This window comes from Marmota flaviventris, chromosome 1, assembly GCF_047511675.1.
Source record: "Marmota flaviventris isolate mMarFla1 chromosome 1, mMarFla1.hap1, whole genome shotgun sequence".
Taxonomy (NCBI): Eukaryota; Metazoa; Chordata; class Mammalia; order Rodentia; family Sciuridae; genus Marmota; species Marmota flaviventris.
In genome coordinates, this window is record NC_092498.1 from 138,686,878 (window position 1) to 138,714,299 (window position 27,422).

At 40.7% G+C, this 27,422-nt stretch overlaps 2 protein-coding genes across 6 annotated transcripts in view; both read left to right on the plus strand.

Annotated features, from left to right (window-relative positions):
- Mapkapk5 (MAPK activated protein kinase 5) overlaps positions 1-13,061 on the plus strand; it is a 33,508-nt gene extending 20,447 nt beyond the window's left edge. For 2 of the 3 annotated variants that reach the window (XM_027949155.2, XM_034636780.2), the window contains 7 exons: positions 1,023-1,103; positions 3,215-3,402; positions 5,657-5,777; positions 9,463-9,593; positions 9,853-9,968; positions 10,946-11,050; positions 12,865-13,061. In XM_027949155.2, coding sequence (XP_027804956.1) covers positions 1,023-1,103; positions 3,215-3,402; positions 5,657-5,777; positions 9,463-9,593; positions 9,853-9,968; positions 10,946-11,050; positions 12,865-12,959 — 837 coding nt within the window. In that variant the 3' untranslated portion in view covers positions 12,960-13,061. Of the gene's footprint in view, positions 1-1,022; positions 1,104-3,214; positions 3,403-5,656; positions 5,778-9,462; positions 9,594-9,852; positions 9,975-10,945; positions 11,051-12,864 lie in introns of all 3 variants that reach the window. The other variant, XM_027949156.3, reaches the window with a different exon arrangement.
- Positions 13,062-13,139: 78 nt separating this feature from the next.
- LOC114103411 (disintegrin and metalloproteinase domain-containing protein 1a-like) lies at positions 13,140-21,037 on the plus strand. 3 transcript variants are annotated; one of them, XM_071616912.1, is made up of 3 exons: positions 18,111-18,196; positions 18,322-18,425; positions 18,512-21,037. In XM_071616912.1, the coding sequence occupies exon 3, from the start codon at positions 18,571-18,573 to the stop codon at positions 20,764-20,766; it is 2,196 nt and encodes a 731-aa protein (XP_071473013.1). In that variant the 5' UTR covers positions 18,111-18,196; positions 18,322-18,425; positions 18,512-18,570; the 3' UTR covers positions 20,767-21,037. The 3 variants fall into 3 exon arrangements, with proteins under 3 accessions (XP_071473008.1, XP_071473013.1, XP_027804908.2); XM_071616907.1 differs by adding an exon at positions 13,140-17,504 and having other exon boundaries at positions 18,063-21,037; XM_027949107.2 differs by having other exon boundaries at positions 18,322-21,037.
- Positions 21,038-27,422: the final 6,385 nt, after the last annotated feature.

Genomic DNA, 27,422 nt, shown 5'->3' on the forward strand with positions numbered 1-27,422 from the left:
GGAGAGAGAGAATTTTTTTTTAATATTTATTTTTCAGTTTTCGGTAGACACAACATCTTTATTTTATGTGGTGCTGAGGATCAAACCCAGCACCACGTGCATGTCAGGCGAGCGCGTTACTGCTTGAGCCACATCCCCAGCCCTTTTTCCATCTTTTGATTGATTGATTATTAATGTTTAATGGCTTTTATGTGGTTATAAATAACTTTTTTCAGGTTTGATTCATTCACCTTATTTTGTATGTATTGGCTATAGCTAAAGACTGGGTCAGTTCTCTGCATAGAGATTCTAGTGTAAGTCTTTACAAAATGGTCAATGAATTCTTGTTAGTGAGAGAGCTGTAGGTCTTGGAGAGGGCATTGAAAGTGACCTTGTCAGAGTTGCCCAAGGTGGTAGTGTAGCCCTTGGCCAAGATGTAGTACTTGCCAGTATCTACCATTAGCAGCAGTTAAGTGGGCACAGGGACTGAGATAGTTCCAGTGGGTCTGGATGTGGGGATAAAGTACACTAGCACAGAGCTTCAGCCTCCTATCTCAAAGAACAGTGTAGGACTTGCCAGGCTTGTCCCTCTAACCCTGTGGTCCTGTTACAAGGAACAGTGGAGAGCTTGGCAGGATGATTGCCCTACAGATGGCAGGGGTATCTCTTTGGAACATTAACACATAAACAAGTGTGACTGTTATAGTCCCTGATGGTGATAAATGCCTTGACTTTCTGCCCAGTGGGTGTGCTTTCCCATAGGCATGGAGGACATCCCAGAAAAAAGTCAAGTGATATCAGTTTCCTTGACAGAAAGAAGAGACAGTCTCTTAAGATTAGGGATTTGATCTTATGTCCTTGATCTGAATGATAAATTACTGGTTGTAAGAAGAAAAATGATTTGTAAAAACGTTGTTAATGTTAAGTTATTTTGCAATTGTTGTTTGGCAGTCCCTCTTCAGCCTTTCAGTAGTCTGTCTCAAGTTGCAGGACATTAGTGGTGTGATTTTCAGTAAATTTTTCCTATTGGTCTGACTTGACAGGTTTTGGAGGCGCAGAGAAGGCATCAGAAGGAGAAGTCCGGCATCATACCTACCTCGCCAACACCCTACACTTACAACAAGGTAGGAGGAGATATTTATCTTCACCCTGTGGATGCAGCCCCTCCCTCTCCTCTGGGAATGTAGCCAGTCTCATTCATACTCTCTCACATTTCAGCCCAAAAGACAAAAAGCAGCCAGAAATGCAGAAAACTATTTGGAATTTAAGTTTTTGGCTAAAGAATATGAAATCAAATTCTTACTCATTTAGGTTTTTGTTGTTTTAACAGGGATCTAAAATGTATATTTATTCAGTAATCCTTTTATTTGGTCAATGTCTTTTTTAAAAGATTTTAAAAATTTGTTCTAATTAGTTATATATCACAGTAGGATGCATTTTGACACATCAAACATAAAGGGAGTATAACTTCTCATTCATCTGGCTGTACATGAAGTAGAATTACACAGGTCATGTAATCATATATGCACATATGGTAATAATGTCTGATTCATTTTACTATCATTCCTACTCCCTCATTTAGCTTTTGCAGCAGGAACCAAGGGCTGTAGTCACCTGTCAGGTTATTTATTTGTCTAGCTGTGTAGCCCACTGACCACATTGAAAGGACAAGGTTCCTTGCTTTTTTTTGAGATTGGAAATCATTTCTTAGGTACCAGTGCTAGAGAGCATTCTGGTCATTTATGGTAAACATTCTTTCTTACCTCATAAGAAATACCCAATTAGAACAGTGTCCTGTATACACAACAAGTGTTTGTGCATGTTACTTGGTATTATCACAGTTCCTCATCTATAGCCCACATACCGAACATCTCTATTCTAAGGAACAAGAGCTTTGGGGCCTCTGGAAATGTGTCTTGAAGTTGCTAAGTAGGTCAGGAAAAAAAAAATGATGCTACTTGGGAACTTGAGGTTAGACATAAATGACAGAAAAGGAACTGAGGTTGGCAAGAAGGCTGGAGACCTGCTCTGGTTCTACCACTCTTGAGTGTCATGACTCTAGTTAGGTCATTTAGTTTCATTCTTTTTAAAAAATATTTTTAAATTTTATTTTTAGTTATAGGTAGACAAAATACCTTTATTTTATTTATTTTTATATGGGGCTGAGGATCAAACCCAGTGCCTTATATATGCTAGGCAAGTGCTCTACCACTGAATCACAACCACAATCCTAGTTTCATTCTTAAATCTATAGTATCACTTACCTCATCTGTATATGAGGGATTTGAACTTGGTCATTTTAAAGATTTCATTTCACCTGTGTAGTTAAATAATAATCTACAGCCAGCATCGTGACATTCACAAATACCCACTAGTGTGGTGCCATTCGGGTGAGGGTGTCTGAGCTAACCTTATCTTCCAGGCTTCTCTCTGAGCAGCACATAGCTGTGGTATGAGAGGGAGCGCTGTCTCCAGAGGTAGGGTCCCAGGGTCACCCTGCTCAGGCAGATACCTCTTCTGTCACAATTCAAGAAGCCTCTGCAGATACATTTTTCCAGGCAGGTAAAGTTTCATTTAACTAGAATCGAATCCTTTCGGTATTAATAATAATGCAGTGATTGTAGGCCATGTGGTTACCTTAATACCTAGAAACATGATAGTTGGTGGCAGTTTTCTTTGTTTCTTAATACCTTTCCCCAGTATTGTGTAAGGTCTTAGAAATGGGCTGAGTCTTTTGTGGCCAAAGGAATACTTTTAGACCTCCTGTTCTTTCTTCTAGTGCCCTTCCCTGATCTGTGTGGAACTGTTTTAGCTTTTTTGAAATGGTTTATGCTGTGTTCTGGGGTCAGCCTACATATATCTTAGCTGGTTTTTTTGTTTGTTTGTTTGGGCACCCTCAACCCTTCCCAGGGTGACACAGTACTTGATTCATAGCTAGCTGGTTTATATCTATTACTTCTCTGGCTGGGGGCATAGTATCCTGTGTATACTCAAGGATCAAATAGGACCTTGGGCCTTAGCAGAGAGAATAAAAGTGACTGTTTGACTCCAGACTGGCCTTGTATGAAGAGAAAGGTTAATTCTCCTAATATGTCCTAAAACTGTTTCAGTCTCTGTTAAATGATTCTTGCAGGTATCAGTCTGTGTATGTCAGGGTTATTCCTGTTCTTGTCCTGGAGGCCTTATTTTGGGGTCTGTCTCTGCTATGAGTGACCATTTTCTTTCTTGCTTTCAGAGCTGTGACTTATGGTCCTTGGGGGTGATTATCTACGTGATGCTGTGTGGATACCCTCCTTTTTACTCCAAACACCACAGCCGGACTATCCCAAAGGACATGCGGAGAAAGATCATGACAGGCAGTTTTGAGTTCCCAGAAGAAGAGTGGAGCCAGATCTCAGAGATGGCCAAAGACGTTGTGAGAAAGTAAGCCCCTGGGCTGCTGGGAAGGAGGCTAAGGAGGCCTAGAGATGGTGGTGCCCAAGGACATGCTAGGTAGAGAAAAGTCATTTGTCTCCCTGGTAGGGTCCTTCTGTTTTGACACCATAAACGTCTTACCCCTGGCCCTTGGGGGAGAGCTCCCGGCACCCTCACCTCCATGAGACTAGCGCTTTGCTCCCTCCTGTTGTATCCAGGACTGTGAACCCAGGTCCCTCTGTTGTCAGTCTCTCTGGGCACTGACTTGAGGCCCTAAATGGCAGACCGTCTGGTGTGCCCTTCTTCCTGCATGTAGGCCAGTCTCAGGGACCGACTCGATGCCAATAGTTGAACTGGAGTGCTCAGAAGGCGATGACATGTCTGGCTTTCCATTCCTTGGATGCCAGCATGGGGTTGGTTGGAGTCTGTCCTCCAGCCTTCCCACTGCAGTTGGGAAGATTTGGTAAGAATTAGGGGTAATGAGTGGATGGCAAAGAGCTAACACTCAGAGACCTGTGGTAGCAGGAGAATTAAAGGAAACAGACCTAAATTCGAAGTATGTTTGCTGAAAGAGTCGCTGCCTGTGGCGTTGAACACTGTTCTGGTGTTCCCCCTGCACTCAGTCTCTATTGAGCAGTTTCTCCTCTATTGGTCTCAGTTTCTTCCTCTGTGATGGGATGAAGGGAAGTATTAAAGGGTTACTGTCTCCTGACGGTGCAGCCATTCCTCTGTGGAAATTACACCTTTTCAAAAATAAACTTGTGCCAAGTATGGTGGCACATACCTGTTATCCTAGCTACTTGGGAGGCTGGGGCAGGAGGATTGCAAGTTCAAGGCCGGCCTTGGCAGTTTAGCAAGACTTGTCTCAAGAATAATGAAAAATAAAAAGGGATGGAAGTATAGCAGTGGTGACACACCTCTGGGTTCAATCCCCAATATAGGGGAGGAAAAACGTGAGCTTGCCCTGTTGGTTAGGGAGTCTCTGTGTTATAAAGAGGTACTATCTTCTAAAATATGCAAGTAAAATTTTTTTAGGAGGGTAGGGGCAATGTTTGAGTCTCCGTCTATCTTCTTAACATGCCCCACTATGGAGACCCAACTTTTAAACCAAAATCTCAGTGTCCTCTCTGGTTCTTTGCCACTTTTCTATAGACTATAGTTCTGATCCCTGGAACAGCACTGATTATCTTTCTTCTGGCCTTGGATAATGCTTTTTTTTAGAAATTTGAAGCTGTTGAGAATGCTCCAGAAGAAGGTTGCAGAGAATATGAAAGGGCAATTAGGCTTGTTTGTCCAGACTGACATTTAGCAGGATGTGTAGTTGGAAGGAGGCCGTGCTACAGAGAGCCCAGGGAGCATGCTGAGGTGAGCTAGGAGTTGTGACAGCGTAGTGGGAAGGAGGTAGAAGAAGTGAGCACATGGTGCTATCACCTTTTCAGAGGCTCGATTTTTAGCTTTTTTGAGGGGGGACAGGGGGGTTACCAGGAATTAAACCCAGAGGTGTTTAACCATTGAGCCATATCCCCAGGTTTTTTTATAGTAGAGACAGGGCCTAAGTTGCTGAGGCTGGCTTTGAACTCACGGTCCTCTTGCCTCAGCCATTTGAGCCACTGGGATTATAGGTATGCCATTGTGCCATTTTTTTTTTTTTAGTTGTTGATGGACCTTTATTTATTTATTTATATGTGGTGCTGAGAATATAATCCAGTGCCTCACACATGCTAGGCAAGCACTCTACCACTAAGGCACAACCTTAGCCCCATGCCTGGCAGTTTTTAGCTTTTGAGTGTCTCATGTCTGTCACATGATGGCATCTAAGAGTTTTATCATGGGTAGCAACCTGCTTTTTCAGAACTACATGACTCCTCAACTAATTTTGTAGCTATTAGCAGCTAAAAGAATACTTTAGGTTTCTTTTCTAAGTTAGAACCCATTGTCTTGGAAACTTCAGTATGGGGATTCAAGGTCTCAGGAAGCCACTGACTTCTAGGACACAGTCCAGAGTATCAGTGAATTAAGCTTTTTATACCATTTTTTTTCTCAATTTTTTTTAGTACAGAAAAGACAATTCATGGAACAGTTCCTGGTGTTTGGGGCCTAGAATCCCCCTCCTTTCCTTCAGATAGAAGGCATAGGCCTGCAGGAATGGGTACAAAATCAGAAGAAGCCAGATCTTTTTCGAGACAGACCTCAGACCTAGAAACTTCCTATACTTCCTTTGGGGCCATGTGTAATGACAGCCCTATTGGTGTTTTCTCCACAGGCTCTTGAAGGTCAAACCAGAGGAAAGACTCACCATTGAGGGAGTATTGGACCACCCCTGGCTCAACTCCACCGAGGCCCTGGATAACGTGCTACCTTCTGCTCAACTGATGATGGATAAGGTGTTTTGTTTTTAGATATTTATTTTTTAGTTGTAGTTGCACACAATACCTTAATACCTTTATTTTGTTTATTTGTTTTTATGTGGTGCTAAGGATTGAACCCGGGCCTCTCATCTGCTAGGTGAGCACTCTAGCACTGAGCCACAGCCCCAGCCCTGATGCATAAGTTTTTGAATGATGCTTATTTTGTTGGCTGAGGAGGCTGTGTTGAGAAGGAAAGCTTGGGCTTAATCCAGTGAGGAGATAAAGGCAAAACAATGGCAAGCGTGTTTCCAGAAGAACATGTCTGGTTTCCTGAAAATCAGGATGTGAAATAAAGTATTTCTTTCTGTAAAACACCAGTCCAAGGCAGGCCTGGTAAATGTACACTACGGGAATGTTCAAAGGAACGTCCTCCATATCTGGCTGTGGGTTTGGGGGCACACAGCAATATAAGATACCTTTTCTTTTTTAAAAAATATTTTTAGTTGTACATGGACATGATATCTTTATTTTTTATTTTTTAATGTGGTGCTGAGAATCAAACCCAGTGCCTCACACGTGCTAGGCAAGTGCTCTACCACTGAGCCACAACCCCAGCCCCATAAGATACCTTTTCCCAAGGGATTTAGACAAGACTGGTTGGAAGGTAAGGCCTGGGCTCATGGAATATGGCACATTCAATATATGAGAACTCTGCCTATTCCATCTTCTGTGAGTGCTGTGGGAATTCAGAAAAAAGAGAACATCTCTAAAGGGGGTGCAGTTTGCCCCGTGAGAAGGCGTAAATCCTCACATTTATTACTACCTACTGTATGGCACTTTCTGAGCTGTTTCCCAGCTGCAGGCATGAGATGTCCTTGGAGCTTGAGTAGACAGTGTGTCACATGTAGTGAACAAGATGAACAAAAAGTTAGAGACTAAAGTGTGCCACTGGGAAAAGTGGCTTGGCCTCAGCAGTGAGACATTGGTGAGATGGTGTCACAGGGCTGGGTTCTGCACGAAGACAGAACCAAGGCTTTAGTTCTTGTCAGGTTGTAACTGAGAGGCTTTGTGGATTTTTTGGGGGAGGTCGGTGGGAAGGGTACTGGAGAGTGAACTTGGGGTGCTTTACCTCTGAGCCACATCCTTAGCCCTTTGTAAAAATATTTTTATTTAAAGACAGGGTCTTTTTTTAACTTTTTTTATTCTAATTTATTATATATGACAGCAAAATGCATTATAATTCATATTACACACAGAGCACAATTTTTCATATCTCTGGTTGTATACAAAGTATATTCACACCATTTGTGTCTTTATACATGTACTTAGGGTAATGATGTCCATCTCAATCCAACATCCTTTTTTTTTTTTTTTTAAATTTTTTTTTAGTTGTTAATGGACTTTATTGTCTTTATTTTTATGTGGTGCTGAGAATTGAACCCAGTGCCTCATGCATGCTAGGCGAGCACACTACCACTGAGCCACCACCCCAGCCCCAATCAATCCAACATCTTTTTTTACCCCCCTGCCCCTTCCCTTCCTCTCCCTCCCTTTGTCTAATCTTCCCATGCTCCCTGTCCCAACCCCACTATGAATCAGCCTCCTTAAATCAGAGAAAACATTCAGCATTTGTTTTTTTGGGATTGGCTAACTTCACTTAGCAAGACATGCTAAGTTAATTAGCGCCTTGCCAAGTTGTCGAGGCTGGCTTTGAACTCATAATCCTCCTGCCTTAGCCTCTTGAGACCCTGGGATTACAGGCCTGGCAGTGGTGGTGGTTTTTTTTTTTGTTTGTTTGTTTGTTTTATTTTAATATTTATTTTTTAATATTTATCTTTATTTTATGTGGTGCTAAGGATCGAACTCAGGGCCTCACACATGCTAGGTGAGAGCTCTACCGCTGAGCCACAACCCCAGCCCCGTGGTGGGTTTTTGAAAAGAGCTTTGCTACTGGGAATGTATCTACAGAGAGTCAGTCCAATTTGCAGACATGCTAAACTTTGATTTCTGCAGTGATGAAGAAACTGAAGGAGTGGCTCAATGTCTGTGAAGAAAATTTTCTAGTTTTTGCTGACTGAGTAGATAAAAGAGACAGCAGCTAGCTTGGGAGGTCATGCTGTTGACAGAAGGAAATGAGGAAGGAGGCTGATTTTGGTGAGGTGGAGTCTCTTAGACTTTAGATATTATTTTCGGTGACAGAGGGACATTCAAATGAATAAGATGTATAGTGTGGGACAAGAATGTGGCCGAGCGGCTGGCCAAAGCAATGACACAGTCTTAAGAATTATCAGCTTCAAAGGGATGGAGTTGAAGTTTGAAAAAGAATAAGTAAATGGAACTAAAAAATGCTGAGTTTATCTGGAGCATGGGAGAAAATGGAGAGCTGAAAGAGGAAGAGAGTTTTGTGGCATCTCTGATTTATGGGTGGTTATCTTCCAGGCTTAAATACGGCCACTTATGTAGGAATGGTTTGGTTTGTTCAAAGTCCAAAAGAATTGCTTAAATTCTGTTGTCAGCCACATGGAGGTTATAGTTACAGTACAGTGTTCATCAAGATCTTGGAAATGAGGAGAGAAGATTGTCTTCTGGAGTTACTTACAGGTCACTACACACAAGAAGCCAAATCTGGATATACAGAATTTTCTTAATGAGAAAGAGAAGTTGCCAGACCTAGAAGATGACATTGCAGTGTGACAGAGTATTCTCATTCTTAAAGCAGATGTGTGATCACAATGGGAGTTGGTCAGCTTTAGAGCTGTGGATGTTGAATAGCATCCATCTCCTCCCTGTATAGGAGCCTAAGCTCATAGATACCTGGAGCTAGTTCCATCACTTTGGTTGGTCCATTTCTGATGAGGAGGTAGATGATGAGGCAGGAGGCAGTCATGAGTACACGATGCCCTTAAATAAGCTTGAAATGTTCACGATCTTACTGCCTGCTCACCAGGAGCTACTTTTTAAAGTTGTCCAATTTTTTTTTTCCTTAGAATTCAGATAATACAGCTGGGAGTGGTGTCACACACCTGTAATTGTAGCTACTTGGGACACTAAGGCAGGAAGATCACAAGTTCAAGGCCAGCTGGGCAACTTAGCAAAACCCTGTCTCAAAATAAAATTAGAAATGGCTGGTCATTTACTTCAGTGGTGGAGTGTTTCCCTAACATTCCCAGAACTGGGGAATTAAAAAAGAACACACTATACCCTATAGCTGTTATTTCTCATTATAAACCAACTGATGGGCTTATCCATTGGGATGTGGCCTTAGATGGTGAGGGTCTGCCCTTATGCTTGGCCATGCTCGAAGTTCTGAGCGAGCAGGACTGAGGGAGGTGACTACACCATGGGCACAGTGAATACAGGCCAGTGTATGAGCCTTTGGGCCAGCAGCTGGCCAGCCTTTCTTCTGAGGTTGTCATTACCTCCCTTCACATTTGCTCATATCTATAGCTGCGAACATGATGAGCCTTTGTATTTCTTACTTTTATCTCTGTTTCCACTGCCAGGAAAGAATGACTAGCTGTTGTGTGTCCTTTGTTCAGCCTGCTGTTCCCTGGGCCCTACTGATCTAGAGGAAGAGTCCTGCCTTGTCCAAATTCAGATAGCATCAGCCTAAGAGTACAGTTGCCTTGACATACTGGGCTTCTCCTTCCTGCTTTCTTAGATTGGCTTTTCAGGTGCCCAGCAATGACTGTGAAAAACTGATAACAGTGTTTACATGCAGGCGGTGGTTGCAGGGATCCAGCAGGCTCATGCCGAACAGTTGGCCAACATGAGAATCCAGGATCTGAAAGTCAGCCTCAAACCCCTGCACTCGGTGAACAACCCCATTCTAAGGAAGAGGAAGTTACTTGGGTAACTGAGCTTATTTCATTTGATTATTCTTCCTGGCTGGTGTGACTGAGTGCTAAGAGATCAGCCAGGGGTCTGCCCTTTCTCTGTTTCTTAGAGGTAAAGAGGATGTTTTTTAAACTGTATCAGAAATTGGACACACTCTATATTGATCTGAAAAATCTGTTAGCTTGTGTTTAATGTCTGTGCAGAGCCTAATGTCTGTGCAGAGCCGGGTTCTGAGGTTTCACCTTGTTTTCACCTCTCCCCCAAACTTTTAAAGCACCAAGCCCAAGGACGGCCTTTATATCCATGGCCATGAGAATGGAGCTGAGGATTCAAATGTTGCCCTGGAAAAGCTTCGAGACGTGATTGCCCAGTGTATTCTCCCCCAGGCTGGTAAAGGTCACACCATTTACTAATGCTCTATGTATGTGTGTGTGCATGTACATGGACACTATGTGTATATGCATGTCAAAAGGGTGTGTAATTTGGATTATCTGTTTCATCTTTGTATTACAAGAAAGTGAGCACATTATATAGTCTGTGCCCACTGAAAAGAGTGAACAGTGGAAATTCAGAAATGTGGTAAGTTCTACCCTTCTTCTCATTTTCTGTGAGATTTTTATTTAGGCTTAATTTTTAGCATCAGGTGTAGAATTTTGTGTTATCTTAGTTTGATAACAAGGGCCCAGAGTAAAGATAATGGAGAATGAAAATATGGATAGGATCAGGATTAGGTGTAGGTTGTGAATACAGAGACCACCACCCTCATTTAGAAGTAGTCCCTGCTGCTACTCGGGTCACAGACAGAGTGACTTGCACATGACCCCCTGCATGTAAGAGCTTGCTTTCTGTATGTTCTTCTTTCCCTCAAGGTAGTGTGATATGAAAGGTATTCTCAGTTGATGAGTGAGATTCTTTACCTGTTAGGCCAGAAAATGTTGAGGTGACCTATTTTCCTTGATTTCATGGCTTTTAAGAGAACTTGTGACATGTGCCTCAGATAGCCTTCCAAAGCAAGGAATGGACCTAAGAGAAAGAAGGCAGCCCACCCAGTCTTGTTTTCCCTTAGGTTGACCAGGTTTATTTGCTTAGTGACAGGGTTTGTCACAGTCTATTTCTCATCCACAATACTAAGAACTCTAAAGCTATCAGAGCATTTGTGTGAGGATGTCAAAGTAGAAGAGTTCAGTGACCAGAAGCGGTTGACATTTGATGTTGGAACTAGCAGAAAAGTCTTTCTTTCTCTGCTGGTTTTGCACATGTAGTCATCATTTCTCAACCAGTTGGATATTATGTTATGCCACCTCTGACACTAAAATTCCATGATGGTGCAGGAAAAAATGCAACTTCCTCTTCATCCTTACCTACAGGAGAGAATGAAGATGAGAAGCTGAACGAAGTAATGCAGGAGGCCTGGAAGTATAATCGGGAATGCAAACTCCTGAGGGACACTCTGCAGAGCTTCAGCTGGAATGGTAGGGACCACAGCCACTCCTTTGCTTGGGAATATATAGAAGTGATTATGTTTAGAACATGTTGGGTGATTTGGGCCTGAGCTGGATCTATTTTCTGTGAAGTGAAGTTGGAGACTGAGTGGAATTTTGAGGGAGGGGTGTCAGCTGTACAGTTAAGTACTCAGGCATAACTGGTCCTTTGATTCCTATCATATACCACTGGGGAAAAGAGTGGGGCTGGGGGGAAACCACCCAAAAAACAAACAAACAAAAAAATTGGTTCTCAGAATTCCTCCCACATCACCAGATCACAAAGGAGCAGCACTCATTGAAAGAGGAAAAGAGGACAGAGGACCAGCAAGTTCACCCTGCTTAGTTTAGAGAAGAGCCATTTCACTGAAGAGTAGGACTTTGCCAAATCTGCTGCTGGTTGATTTTTTTTTTTTTTTCCCAGGCAAACTAGGTAGAGAGGGTCATTCATTTTTTTTTTTTTTTTTTTAATGTTCTTCCTTAATAAGCATTTTTTGAAAAATTTTTATATTGTCATTTGGGTTTAGCAGACTATGGATAAGTTCTAGAATTCTCAGGGAAGAGAGCAAATTCTTTCACTTCATTGCTGGCTTGTTTCTTGAACTTGCCATAGGAAATCTAAAGTGCTGGCCTGGCCATTCCCATACCAGGAAGAGCTGAGCTTCCCTAGGATTTTTATTTTTATTTGAACTACATCATCAGTATAGAGAAGTAATCACATGTGAAGTACGCACTTCCATTGAATCGTCACAGAGTAAACACTCCTCCAGCCAGGTCGTCGTGGAACATGTGCTGTCTTCCAGTCACTCCCTCTCTAGGGTAGTCACAGTCCTGATTTCTAGCACCTCCGAATAATGTTGCCTAGTTTTGTGTAAATCAGAATCAGGCAAGTCTTGTTCTTTTGCAAGTGGACTTCTTTTAATCAATATTATGGGTCCCATGCCCATTGTGTATAGCAACAGATGATCTCGTTACTCATTACATGTTTATCCTGTATTTGTCCATTCTGCTGTTAATGGATATTTGGATGATTACTAGGTTTTGGTAATTAAGGAAAGGGCATTGCGAACTGATTTCTCTTAAATGTTTAGGATTGGAGTTGCTAGTTCATGAAGATATTCATCTGGTTTTTTTTGGGTAGACATGCCACCAGTTTTCTGAATTGGTTATTTGAATTTATGACCTCCCACTGTAGTGTTCAGTTCTAGTTATTCTTTTTTTTGTGTGGTACTGGGGACTGAACCCACGGCCTAGTGCGGGCAAGGCGAGCACTCAACCAACAGAGATATATATCCCCAGCCCTAGTTCTAGTTATTCTATATTCATACCAACTCTTGCTATTATCTCTTTTATGTTAGACATTCTGGTTAGTGTATAATGGCATTGCAGTGTGATTTTACTTGGCATTACCCTGATGATAGATGAAATTATGCACTTTTTAAATGCTTATTGGCCATTTATATTTCTTATTTTTTGAAGTATGCCTATTCAAGTCCTTTGTCCACTTTTCTACCAAGTTGTAGCTTTTTATATATGTGTTGGAATTCTTCATAAATTTCCGGATGTTAGTCTATTGTCAGACATGCATATGTTATAGAGATCTCTCATTGTGGTTTGTGAACTCTGCATTTTTATTGCCATTTAATAGAACTGCTTAGTGAACACCTGAAAATGGGAGATTTGAACTGCATTTCATTAGCGTTGGGGTAGTTCCTCCATTGGCAGGGTGAACTTGGCACCGTAAGGTCCACCTTATTGGGTTCCTCTCAGAGTGAGAACTGACCTTATTCTTTCTTGGATTTCAGGTCGTGGATTCACAGATAAAGTAGATCGACTAAAACTGGCAGAAATTGTGAAGCAAGTGATAGAAGAGCAAACCACTTCCCATGAATCCCAATAATGACAGCTTCAAACTTTTTTTTTTTTTTAGCAATTTGAAAAATTATTCTTTAATGTATAAAGTAATTTTTATGTAAATCAATAAATCATCATTTCATTTCCACATTGCTTAACATTGCTATATAGATTTATGTACGGGATTTACTAATAGTATAGTTATTGTTTTAGAAAAGCTCAGTTTCTAGAGGCATACTATTATTTTAGGACATATGGTCTTATATTTATAAGATGATAGGTGGAATTGTATCTGTCAGTCAAGCAAGATTATCTTCTTTCTAATAAAGTAAAAGAAACCACATGCCAGGGTTAGATAAAGAAAGGACCAACTATACTGACCTTTCTGTGCCATCAGTAGATTAGCTCACAATCAATCAATCACTGCAGACTGCCTGGTGGAGGTCACAGAACGCACACTTGGGTGCCTCTGCCATGGAAGAGGAAGGAACTACTGTGCTCTCATTTCTCTTGCTCCTAATTCCCCAGAGAAAAGTGGCACCGTTCCTTTTTGTCATGTTTGTTTAAAGGGTATTGGTGTGTTTCTTAAATCTAATGGAATTCACTTTGGGCTCTTTACATGTGTAACCAGAGCTTCCCTTTACCCTTCCCTGAGATCCCATTTGGTCCTCTCTGCCCCCGCATCCTCCACTTACTCCGTCACTTGTTAATTCCTTTCCCTATTCTGGCCCCAATTTTGGGATGATTTTCCTGAGAAAATTGTGTATAATATAAACTGGACTTTTTAACATTAGCTTTTAAAGTGATCCACTTTTTCCTCTGAAAGCTGCCCATTTTTCTCTAATGTTTCTGCCTGGATTTCTTGATGGCATCCTGTGGGCTGTATTTATTTTCTTCAGTACCCTTCATTTTCAGGAAGCATAATTCTGGCTCAGATAGCAGTTGTTTAATGAAAAATAAAAATAGATGTGCACCTAGTTTTCTTTTGTGCACATGGACACAAACTTTTTTTTTTAAACATTTTTTGGTGGGTATCTGTGTCAATAAATAGAAAAGCTTGTAGACAAATTCTAGCTCACAGGACAGGGTAAGAGGATGAGTAGTCTCAACTATTCAGGTTTTTTTTTTTTTTTAATGTTTACTTTTTAGTTGTAGTTGGACACAATACCTTTATTTCACTTATTTATTTTTATGTGGTGCTGAGGACCGAACCCAGGGTCTCGCACGTGCGAGGCAAGCACTCTACTGCTGAGCCACAACCCTGGTCCTTAGCTATTCTGTTTTATCCTGTCAGCTATTCTCTGTAATCAAAATCAATCCCACAAAGCTCACTTATTTTTTTTTTTAATATTTTCAGTTGTAGATAGATATCTTTATTTTTTTATAGGGTGCTGAGAATTGAACCCAGTGCCTCACAAGTGCTGCTAGGCAAGCACTGTACCACTGAGCCACAACCCCAGCCTGCTCACTTATTTTCTGACTCTTATATTTTTCTGAGTATGCCTTCAGGATGACATCTGGTCATTGTGTCACTTAAGAGTGCAACTGATTTGGGGAATGTATGATAAAAACACCCAAGTATCTTTTTTTTTAATATTTATTTTTTAGTTATAGTTGGACACAATACCTTAATTTTATTTTTATGTGGTGCTGAGGATGGAACCCAGGGCCTCGCATCTGCTAGGCGCGTGCTCTACCACTGAGCCACAACCCCAGCCCACCAAAGAATCTTTTAAGAATTTCTTTATTACACTGATTGAATTTTATCTTAAAGAATATGTAATTCAAGGTATTTTTTAAGGTTAAGTAAAACCTTGCAAAAAGAACTGGATACTTTTCAAGATAGCAAAATCGATCAGTTAAGTAGCAGAGAAAACCAAAATGTTTATTTACTACCAGAAAATTTAGCTGAGAGTTGAATTAAGGGCCTATTTAGTTTTTCAGCGAAATGCAATCATTTCTTGAAGTGAGGGAAAATGCACTTGTTTCTGAGATATCTGAACCCCTCTAGTGTTCCTACCTGAGGGCAGGCAGGAGTTCAGTATTCCATGGGGAGAGGAAGACAGTAATATACCTTTGTTGCTCTTTCTTTAAAAGAGCCTTCTAGCATTAACTTCTCAAATTTTATTATTTGGGTATCTTCTAAAGACTCAGGCTGATTTTTTTCTTTTTCCTTAGAGTGTGGTCAACTTTACGCCTTGATGTAAAATGGCATCCAAAATGATACTTCTTTTTAGTCTAAGCTTCAGTTTCTTGTGTTTTAGTCACTTCAGATTGAATTCATGAGAGCTGCCTGACTCCAGACATGTCCCAGATGAGCACCATGCTGGAAGTCTATAAAGCCCTGGCAGATGCTCCAGCTGTTGTAACACAAAAGAGGGCCCTACCCTGATTGGAGCCCCTTGAAAAAGCAGTAGGCTCCCCAGAGACTCAATACTGTTTGGTCTTCAAAGTGTTTTGTTTGTGTATTCCTAAGCCAGTAGTAAGTAAATTGTGTTTTAACATACAAATCAGGTTTCCTGGTGATACAAAACCCACACATAACTGAAAGTGAAATCATATATCTTCCTTGTATTTCACAGACTAACACCCACCTGTGGACACTTAACATTGTAGGAACAGTTCTTGTAAAGCAGCAGTTTACAATCTAGAGTTTCCCCCACATGACTTGCTGACCCTCTGCTGATTAAGACCATTACTCAATTACCTTTAGGCTTGAGGTAGAACGACATCCTTATGTTTTTCTGGCTAATGTATTGTATGATCATAGGAGAATGCCTGTGAGAAATTTATCTTTTTGAAACATGGAATTCTTATTAAAAGAGCTTATACTGTATCTGGGTGAGAAAAACAAGTTGAAAGAATAGCAGGTATTGTTGGTCAAAGAAAGTTGAAAGATTTAAATCAGATCTTGTCTATCAGTTTGTGTGTACATGTGTATTTACTGAGAGCTGGGAAAACTGGATATTTCATTTTAGTTATATATTTTTTAAATTTAAAAGGTACATTGTTCTTCCATGATTGACTCTTGATTCTTTTATTCCATCAAATGACAAAATAGGTAGGAAATTATCCCTACCTATTTTGGTTATAACACAAGAGAAGTACCCTAAAATCTTAAGTATTATTTCCAAACTCTATAATTTGAAGTGGACTTGCTCTTACATAAACTATAAGAAGAAAAGAAATCATTTCACTTTTATTGCTATAAATTTTCTAATGAATTTATGATGTGACAGTATGAATTTTCTTGCTATATGCTAATGAAATATTTTATCAACTGTTAGAAATTAAGTTTTTTGTTTTTTGGTTTTGGATACTAGGGATTGTATACTCAGGGGCACTTGACCACTGAGTCACATCCCCAGGCCTATTTTTGTATTTTATTTAGAGACAGGGTCTCACTGAGTTGTTTAGCACTTTGATTTTTGCTGAAGCGGACTTTGAACTTGCAGGCTTCTTGTCTCAGTCTTCTGAGCCATGGGGACTGCAGGCGTGTGCCACCATGCCCAGTGAAATTAAGTATTATTAATTGGAGATAGATAATGAGTTCATATACTCTCATGGTGATATCTGATACCTTTTGGTACCATTATGATTCTATTCTGAAGTAGAGCATTTCCCCATTGCCAAGTGTCACCCATAGTCACACCTTGTATTTTACAGGTTTTATGCTATAAATATTTGACTTAATATAAAATTATTTTTATGCAAGATAAAAAACATCTTATTTTAGTTAATCTTAGAATGCACAGAGAATGAATGACTGGGCCAAAAATAAGTAAACAGAGCTTCTCTTTCCTTTTAAATTTTTACTGCTAAAATCACCAACGAAAAAATTCACATCAAAACCAAATCCAAGGGCTGGGGTCCTGGCTTAGTGGTAGAGCGCTTGCCTAGCATGTGTGAGGCACTGGGTTCGATTCTGGCACCACAGATAAATAAAGGTCCATCAACAACTAAAAAAATCTTTAAACACAAAACAAAACAAAACAAAAAAACAACCCAAGGACTTTCACAGACACTATACAGTTCAATTTAAGTTATAAAGTGAAGAACTTTTTAGAAATCTTAACCTATTTTACTTATTTCTTTTGGTACCAGGGTTGAACCCAGGGGCATTCAACCACTGAGCCATATCCCCAGCCCTTTTTTATAATTTATTTAGAGACAGGGTCTTGCTGAGTTGCTTAGGGCCTCACTAAATTACTGATGCTGGCTATGAACTTGTAATCCTCCTGCCTCAGCCTCCCGAGCCACTGGGATTATAGGCATGTGCCACTGTACCCACTTATTTTATTTTCTTGATCAGGGTAACTAGATACATGATTAAACAGTTTTATTTTGCCACACATTTTTATATTGGATCGGTAGAGAAAAACTGAATTTTTAAAAATGTACATATATATTTTTTAGTTGTCGATGTACTTTTATTGTTTTTATTTCTATGTGGTGCTGAGAATTGAACCTAGTGCCTCACACATGCTAGGCAAGTGCTCTACCACTGAGCTACAGCCTCAGACCCTAAACTTTTTTTTTTTTTTTTGCAGCTCTAGGGATTCAACGCAGGCCCTGGTCCAGGCCAGGCCAGGTAAGCACTATCAATGAGCCACACACCCAGCCCAATAATTGAACTTTGATACTGGTCCCTTAGATACTTCAATGGTGAAACTAAGATCACTTAACCCTTGTGTCTGTGCCTTAGGAAAACTCTGGGTAGAGAGCAATTATTTATAAGCAAATATAAAATGTCTAAACTCATTTATTATGAACGAAGGATAATGAGGGAAAACTTGTGACTTTTTTTCTTGAATTAAAGGAAAAATGAGTCACAGGCAAAGGATTGAATTGAGAAAGAGTACCCTCAATAATACATAAACAAGGAAAAGACATAGTAGGCAGGAGAGAACTCTGTCCTGCTCAGAGATCCCTAGGAAATCCCCGTCCCCTCCCCCGGTCTCCTGCCAGAATGTTGGGTTTCAAAGAATGAACAGATTAACGGATATCAGTACTAATGTGGTCTCAGGAAAAGGAAGGTAATTGGCCTGATTTATAGTACTGGCCGAATCTTACAGGCCTGTATGGCTCATCTCTCCGCGAATGTTAAAGAAACTTAGTCAAGGAACATAACAGCTGTTTCTGTTGAAAGGATTTCCTGTGCTATGGAAACCACCCAAGACCAGGAGGGAAGCAAGAATAAAGAGATACACCCTGAAGGCAATAAGATTCAGAGTTGGATGGAAACCACCCACAAGGAAGCCAGCACAGATGTGGGGATGATATGTAAGTCTCTGAGAGTCATATCAGGGAGAGCTGCCACAGAGAGAGACAGACCCTATATCATCATTTGGGTCATGTCAGTGGCAGCATCACTGAGAAACTCAGCCTCCATCTTATCATCTCTACAGAAAAATCCAGTGGCCTTCACAGAAGCGAAGATAAATTTTCTGACTTGGATTCCCCAGAAGTGGAACTTGAGGCAGGGTCCAGTGCCAGGACATTCATGTATCAGGTTAGGGATCTTGATGCTGTTGGTCATTTTTTTGCCAAGCATGTACTGTTACCTGGGATCAGTATCTTATTCTTTCTATGAAATAGTCATCCCCAAGAGTCTGACAGTGGAGGGGCATGAAGACCCAGTGGGAAAGGCATCGTACATGCTGTTTATGCAGGGCCAAAAGCAAGTGATTCGTCTCAAAGTGAAAAGAGACTATTCTGTAAGTAACTTCCCCATCTACAGTTACCACAATGGCATCCTGGGGCAAGAAACGCCTTTCATCTCACAGGACTGCCACTATGAGGGCTACATAGAAGGAGTGCCAGGGTCTTTTGTTTCTGTCAACACCTGTTTGGGCCTCAGGGGCATCCTGATTAAGGAGGACACATCCTACGGCATCAAGCCCATGCTCTCTTCCAAACAGTTTGAGCATGTGTTATACACCATGGCACATCAAGCTCGAGTCTCCTGTGGTGTCACTTCCCAAGACAGACCAGTGTCCACCAGCCAGCAACAAGGGAGCAGGAATCCTCTTCAACTACAGGCACTGTCCTACTTGTGGTCACGCACCAAGTACGTGGAGATGTTTGTCGTTGTCAACAACCAGCGGTTCCAGATGTGGGACAGTAACATCAATGAGACAGTCCAGAGAGTAGTGGACATCATTGCTCTGGCCAATGTCTTCACCAGGGGAATAAACACAGAGGTGGTGCTGGCTGGAATGGAGATCTGGACTGAGGGGGACCTCATAGAGGTCCCAGTGGACCTGCAAGTTACACTCAGGAATTTCAACAGCTGGAGACAAGAGAAGCTCTCGCACCGTGTGAGGCATGATGTTGCCCACATGATCGTTGGGCATCATCCTGGAGAGACCATGGGCCAGGCATTTCTCAATGGTGCCTGTTCAGGTAGTTTTGCGGCGGCCGTTGAATCCTTCCATCACGAAGACATCCTCCTGTTTGCAGCGCTCATGGTCCACGAGCTCGGGCACAACCTGGGTATTCAGCACGACCATGCGGCCTGCATTTGTAAAGATAAGCACTTTTGCCTCATGCATGAAAACATCACCAGAGAAAGTGGCTTCAGCAACTGTAGCTCTGACGACTTCTACCATTTCCTTCATGAACACAAAGGGGCCTGCCTCTTTAACAAGCCACGGCACAGAAGCCGCAAGAGGGAGACTGCTAGTTGTGGTAATGGTGTGATTGAAGAGGCGGAGCAGTGTGACTGTGGTGACAAATGTGACACTCACCCATGCTGTGACACACTTTGTAAACTGAAGGAGGGGGCTCAGTGTAGTAATGGACTCTGCTGCCATAGATGTCTTCTCAAAGGGAAGGGCACTTTATGTCGTCATTCTCGAGATGAGTGTGACCTCCCTGAATATTGTGATGGTCAATCTGAAAAATGTCCTGTGGACAGCTACAAACAAGATGGCTCATTGTGTGACAGAATTTACTATTGTACCAGGGGGCAGTGTAGAAACCCTGATAATCAGTGCCTGAGTATATATGGTCACCCTGCACGATCTGCCCCAGAAGAATGTTATATTTCAATGAACAGGCACCCAAGTCGGTTTGCAAACTGTGGCCATCGTACTGCAACGACCTCAGCATACGTTAGGTGTACAGATGAAAATATATTTTGTGGAAAAATTATATGTACAGGTGTTGCAACCATGCCAAGAATCCGACCCAAACATACACTGATCCAGGTTGCTCATGGTAATGACTGGTGCTGGGCCATGGATGCCTATAACCTTACTGACATCCTTGATGATGGTGATGTGCACCATGGCACTTACTGTGCTCCAAACAAAGTTTGCAGTGCTCACTCCTGTATTGATCAAGCTGTGCTCCATTATGACTGTGAACCAGAGAAACAATGTTATGGAAAAGGAGTGTGTAACAATTTCAGGCACTGTCATTGTGAAGATGGCTTTGCACCTCCTGACTGTTGGCGTCCAGGGACTGGGGGTAGTATGGACAGTGGCCCTCCTGGTAAGCCAAAGTACCTAAAACAACGCAAAGATAATTATAAAGAAACCCGTAAAACTGAGGATGATGAAGCACGCCTTAAAATGTTGATGATCGCTATCCCTGTAGGTCTCGTCACATTATTGTGTACTCTAATGCTACTTGCTTACCTCTGGTCTGAAATACGGTCAATGCTGTCATGGGATTCAGAGTCATCTACAGCCCCAGCAAAGGAGGCCCCAGCACCCAAAGGGGCCCCACCGCCCAAAGGGGCCCCACCTCCCAAAGGGGCCCCTCCTCCACCTGCCCCCGGGGAGGCCCCACCACCTGCCCCGGGGGAGGCCCCACCACCTGCACCAGAGGAGGTACCACCAGAGTAGGCCCCACCACCAGTAGCCCCAGAAAAGCCTGCACCAAAAGAGGAAGCAGGTGAACTACATGAAAAAGAAAAGGCAGAAAAAAAGAAAAGGCAGAAATTTACTGGAGGATGAAGCCAAATATGTTAAACCACCCCAGGCATGGAAAGTGAAGTGAGAATTACCTGCACCGACTGGCTCTGAGGGGACTGTATTATACTAATGTGGGAGAAGGGATTTCTCCACTTTCAATATTCATTTTAGTAAATTTATTATATTTTCATATATGAAATCACATGAGATAATCTATTTTTTTTTTCTTTTTACACGTTACCTGAAGCGGTTTTATTTAAGCTATTTTCATGGATCATTGCTATCAATGTCTTTTACCAATAGGGCTGATTTTGAGACAACTGAAATGGTTCTTCAGGGTATGCCATCTTCCATCTGCATTGGTTGACAATGTATTATCTGAACCTACATTGCTATCTCTGGGTTATTTATTACAGTCATAATCACTGTTATGTAAGGAATATTATATTTGTGATTAGAAAATTCGAATTTGCCCTGTCAGATTCTGTTCATGAAATAATAGAGGTGATTTTAAATGAATAAAAGGCTTTTTTTTTTTTTTTTTTCCAGATGAAGCAGCACTCTAGACTCCAGGTAGCTTAGAATTTGGGGTCCTTTGTATTGGGGCTCCCTGGAATGGCAAGGTCTGACCCATGGAGGTCTAACTCAGCCAGGCCAAGTGTTTGGAGAAGGGAAGGCAACTTACTCAGGAAGCCCCTTCAGTGTTGAGTTCACATTTCAAATATTTAATTTTTCATTTGATTTCTTAGTTTTTCTTTTAAATTTGATATTTTGTATACAGATAAATACTGATAAGAACATCTTTATATATAAGAGAGCTTTTATGTGATTACTTCTCTGAAAAATAAGCACAGAGCAAGTATAATATTATAATATTACTGTTTCTTCGCCAAGCACTCTGTTAACACTGCATTTACTTCTTAATCTTCCTAACTGCCCTGTGAAAACACCATCTTGTACATAAGGAAAAACATAAGAGCTTGCTGTGGAACAAGCTAGTAAGTGGTAGTACCTGCATCCCCCTCCCCCAGATAAGACCCAAACTATAATCTCTGCAGAACTGTGAGCCTTTTATTCATCAAAAAGTGAGGGGAAGACATTTAATACATCCTTAATTACCCAGCTTATGGGACTCCTGAAAACCACCTTACCAATGGATATTGACTTCTATCAAGAACTCACTACATTGTGTAGGCATTATGGATTAGAATGTCTTTAAAGTGGGCAATTAACTGTAGAAGCAGAGAACCCTAAACAACTCTCATGATTTGCCAAGCAGGTGGCAGTGGGAGCTTGTAGGAGGAGGCTGAAGTGGTGGTGTTGAGAAGAGCCTGGAATCCCAGGAGCCTGTGAGGTGGAGCTTTAGAGATTTGCTGATGGAGCAGATGTAGAGAATGAGAGAAAGGCATCAGAGAAGGCTGACACTGGTGGCTTTGCCCCAAACAACTGAAACAATGTAGGTGGCATTACTAAGATGGGGATGAGTGTGGAAAGCATAGGTACTAAACATGTTTAGAATGAGATGCCTGCCTAACACCAAGTGGGCATGTCTCCTAGGCAGTGAGATGACTGGGCTCCCTGGAAATCAGGAGAACCATCAGCCAGGATGAGTATCTGAGAGCTGACCATACCCAATATTTCAAGGCATGGGGATGGCTGACACTGCCCAAGGGAGCAAGTATAGCTAGAGAAGGGATCTGAGAACTAGAAAGTTTCAAGATGGCAAAATCGAGGAGATTGCTTTCCTGGACTCTTCATGGAGTGAAACCAAGAAAGCAGATAAACAGCTAAGCAAGGTGGGCGAACCAAAAAAAAAAAAGGGCGGGGGGTAGAGTGCTTTGGTGGCTTTATTGGAATTTAAAATTGGACATTTAAAACAGATTGGGGGCGGGGCGAGGATATGGCTCAAGCGGTAGCGCGCTCGCCTGGTATGTGTGCGGCTCAGGTTCGATCCTCAGCACCACATACAAACAAAGATGTTGTGTCCGCCGAAAGACTGAAAAATAAATATTAAAAAAAAATTCTCTCTCTCTTGCTCTCTCTCTTAAAAAAAAAAAAAAAAAAAAAACAGATCGGGGACTTGGGAAGTTGTATATGATAAAATAAGGAAGAAATCCCCAGTGGCAGAGCCACTACAGTGGCCAGACCAGAAGCACTAGCCAGAGCAGTCCCTCTGCAAGTCAAGTGGAGGGACAAGGGAATTAAAGGAACCCACATTTTTAGGAGACCTGAGGCCTATCTGGGTACAGAGTGTTTAGAGATCAAGGCCATTGCCTGACTTAATTGAAAGGCACTGCACAATATCCTTGTGTGGGGAAAAAAGCAGTGTGGCAGTCTGTGGAGGATAAAAGGAGGAACGATTTTCAGCTGTGGCATGGGGGCTGGCAGCTGAGGGAGCCACATTCTGGCAAACCCAAGTTTGGCCTAAAATATAGACCCAGTAAAAAAACACCGCATGCCATAGAGTGTGCTTGAGTGACCAGAAGAAAATCAAACTTGGAGAGAGGTTTACACAGGGGACAACTGGTTGTGGAAACCCACCTGGCTCTACTGCTCCCTCTCCTAACTGGCTGCTTGCAGGATCAGCTGGGAGAGATGCATCTGGCCATGCCTTTGGAAGGGCGGAGGTGGGAGAGACTATTTGGAGACTGAACCCAAAACCAGGAAACATGGGGTCTGCAGGTGACTTAGGGGACGAACAATTGGCTCCTCTATCACATGAGTAGAACCCAGGGGAGATACCTGGGGCCAGTCTTCCAGTATGGATCAGCAATTACTGGACCCTAGAGATACAATGATTTTAAATCTCCAGATCAAATGGCATTCAGTGAAGACCCTATGAAGCAGACAAGACACCCTCCACCCAGAAGACCCTTACCATAATTAAGCAGACCCACCATTTTTATGACATGTAAGTTCCTCTTCTTGTCAGAAAGCTTTATAACAGAACATCAGCACAAATTTGTGTAAAAAACTCAATGTTGGATAGGATTTTCGATTTTTTGTGAGGACTAAATTGCTGTCTTGCAAAAGCTAAGTTTGGCTGCAAACTTGATGATGTTTTTGCTTTTATGATAAAACTTGTAAAATCGCTAACTTAAAAAAATGTGACAAAAAAACACTTGTCATATAAACCTTCAACAAATTTCCGGACTTGAGGCCCAGAGAAATTTTAGGGACAGCCTCTTTGGACACTGCAGCTAATAAACTTCCTGAAAGTTCCTCAGGTGTCCAGCCTCTTCTGTCCCACCTGGAGCCATTCTAAGCCTAACCCTGCCTCCAGGAATTCCACCTATAGGATTTCCTCTTTCACCCCAGCAATCCGGAGGGTGGGGTATCACACTTCAGACGACCTTACCTAAAACTGCTGAGAAGAGAAGCTGAGACTCTTGAACTCCAACGGAAAGAAACTTTTAACTTTCACTGAGATATTTTTCCCCTTTTCCTTTACTCTGTTTAATTGGGACCTTAATGGTACATGGACATTTATACATACTCATATTTTTTTCTCATTTCTACCATTTTTAAAGCCAGTTATTTTTTTTTCTAGCATTTTTGAAGCCACGGATCAGTTTTTTGAGTAGGATGTTTGATTAGTATATTTTAGTTTTGTTTTCTATTCCTTTTTAAATTTTTATTTATGTATTTTTTTCTTACCCATGTTTCCCTTGTTTCTCTTTCTCTCTTTTCTTCCACTAAAAATCAGTCTTCGTTGTTCTCTCTTTCACCCTCCCTTTAATTTTTTACTTCTATCTTTTTTCCTCCTCCTCCCTTATAATCATCACATCCTATATCACTTCAGTTCTCTTCCTGTCCACCATTTGAAATTGTAAACCCTTTTGCAAACTTGCTGTTTTTATTGTAGGCAATAACTGATCACATCATTTCTGTTTACTGTGATAATTAACATTGTAGATGTCATAGTAGGAATCATTTGGTTTAATGCTGTATATTGTTTGCATTGGTTGTTATTATTTGTCTCCCCCCTAAACAGTGAGGTACTGGAAACCTTCAGGGACACTACAGGTCCATAGGGTAGAAACTCTACTACCTCAGATTCATACTGCTAGAAGTGTAAACATACAAATAACATGAAAAAGCAGGGGAACAAATTGCCCCAAAGGACAAACCAAGATACTTCAATAACAGACTCTAACGACACCATTGTGGAAGAAATATCAGAGAAGAAATTTAGAATGTACATAGTCAAACTGATCTGTGAAGTAAAGAATGAGGTAAAGAGTGAAATCATAAAGAAAATACAGGAAGTGAAAGATCACTTCAAGGGCTGGAGTTGTAGTTCAGTGGTAGAGTGTCTAGCATGTGTGAGGCACTGGGTTCAATTCTTAGCATCACATATAAATAAATAAAAAGATTCATCAACAACTTAAAAAGGTGAATTGTTAATGGCATTTAAAAAAAAGATCACTTCAACAAAGAGAGCGTCGGGAAAAAAAATCAAGCAGAAATCCTCAAAATGAAGGAATCAATAAGCCAAATTAAAGAATTCAATGGAAAGCATCACCAAGATCACTTGGAATACAGAGTTTCAGGCAATGGAAACAAAATATATAATCTTGAAAAAAGTTGATTCTGGAGAAAAGATATTAAGAGACTACGAATAGAATTTCCAAGAAATATGGGATAACATGGAAAGACCAAATTAAGATTTATTGGGATAGATGAAGGCTTAGAGATAGAAACCAAAGGATTGCACAATCTTTTCAACAAAATAATATCAGAAAATATCCCAAACCTACAGAATAAAATGGAAAATCAAATACAAGAGGCTTTACAGGAGCCCGAATATATAAAATTACAACAGACCTACACTAAGGCACATTCTTATGAAAATGCCTAACATACAGAATAAGGATAGAATTTTAAAGGCTGCCAAAGAAAAACAGCAAGTAATATCAATCTGGATCCAGACTAATCTGGATCTCAGCTGATTTCTCAACCCCAACCCTCAGAGCTAAAAGTTCTTGGAATAATATATACCAAGCTCTGAAAGAAAATGAATGCCAGCCATGAATACTATATCCAGCACAATTAAGCTTCAGAATTGATGGTGATGAATAAAAACCTTCCATGATAAACAAAAGTTAAAATAATTCACAACTAGAAAACCTACACTACAAAACATTCTCAATAAAATATTTCATGAAGAAATGAGAAATAAAAGTAAAAATGGACTTCAAGCCATAGTTAATCAGAAGTGACAGAAGGAAATTTCATACTGCTTCAGGGAACTATACATCAACAAGACATAACAATTCTAAGTATTTATGCCCCACATAATGGAGCATCTCTATACATCAAATAAATCCTTCTCAATTTCAAGAAACAAATAGACCACCATGCAATAATACTGAGTAACTTTAACATGCCTCTGTCAACACTGGATAGATCCTCCAAACAAAAACTAAATAAAGAAGCTATTGTACTAAAAAAATGCAATTGATAATTCAGACTTTACAGACATTTACAGAATATTTCATCCATCAATGACTGAATACACTTTCTTCTCATAAGCACACAGATCCTTCTATGATACAATGTTAGTAAGCTATCACATATGTTGGCATACAATTGTAATATTACCTTAATATATTTTTAGCATCTGTAGGGTTATTTTGATAGCTCCCTTCCATTAACATTAATTTTGGTATTCTTGCTTCTTTTCTTGATTAGACTTGATTTTATCAACTTTTAACTGTATTATTTCTTCTCTATTTCATATATTTCTGCTCCTACTCTTATTTTTTCCTTCCTACTACCTAATTTGAAAATAATTTGATTGTTGATCTAGCTTCTTTCTTGATACAAGTACTTCAAGTTATAAATGTTCATCTGAGACTTTTTCATCCCAGAGATTCTGATACTTTAAGCTTTTATTATTACATAGTTCAAAGCACTTTTTATTTACTTTTCTTGTAGTTTCTTCCTTCACCTGTGAAATATTTATAAGTGTGCCATTTAATTTTGAAGTAGTTGACATGTGGAGGTGGGGCTTTATATATCTTAAGGTGATTGATTTCTAATGTAATAAAATATGCAAGAAATACAGTCTGCATAATTTCAAATTATAAAAAAGTAATGGAAATGCAGGGCTGGATTGTAGTTCAGTGGCAAAGTGCTTGTCTTGCACATGAGAGGCACTGAGTTCAATCCTCAGCACCACGTAAATATAAATTAATTAATTAATTAATAAAGTTATAAAAACATCACTTCTATATGTTTACAAAGTAATGAAAATGGTTTTTGTGTTGACTGTATTGATTACACGTGTCAAAACATGTCAAAACTGATCAAACTGAATGCTTCAAATATGTGCATTTAACTGTACTTTAATTTTACTTCAATAAAGCTATTAAAAAAAAACTTAGGCCCTGGGACATTCCATGTGTTTATATTGCCAAGATGAGGAAGATTCAGAGGAGAGGTCAGAGAAGGAGGGTTTGATGTGGTAGGAATACCACCAAGGGAGAGCTCTGTCCTGAAAATCAAGAGAAGAAAGTGTTTCTAGAAGAGTCTTACACTACCAATCTAATATACTTGGAAGTCCTCATGGCAGGATCTTCAGC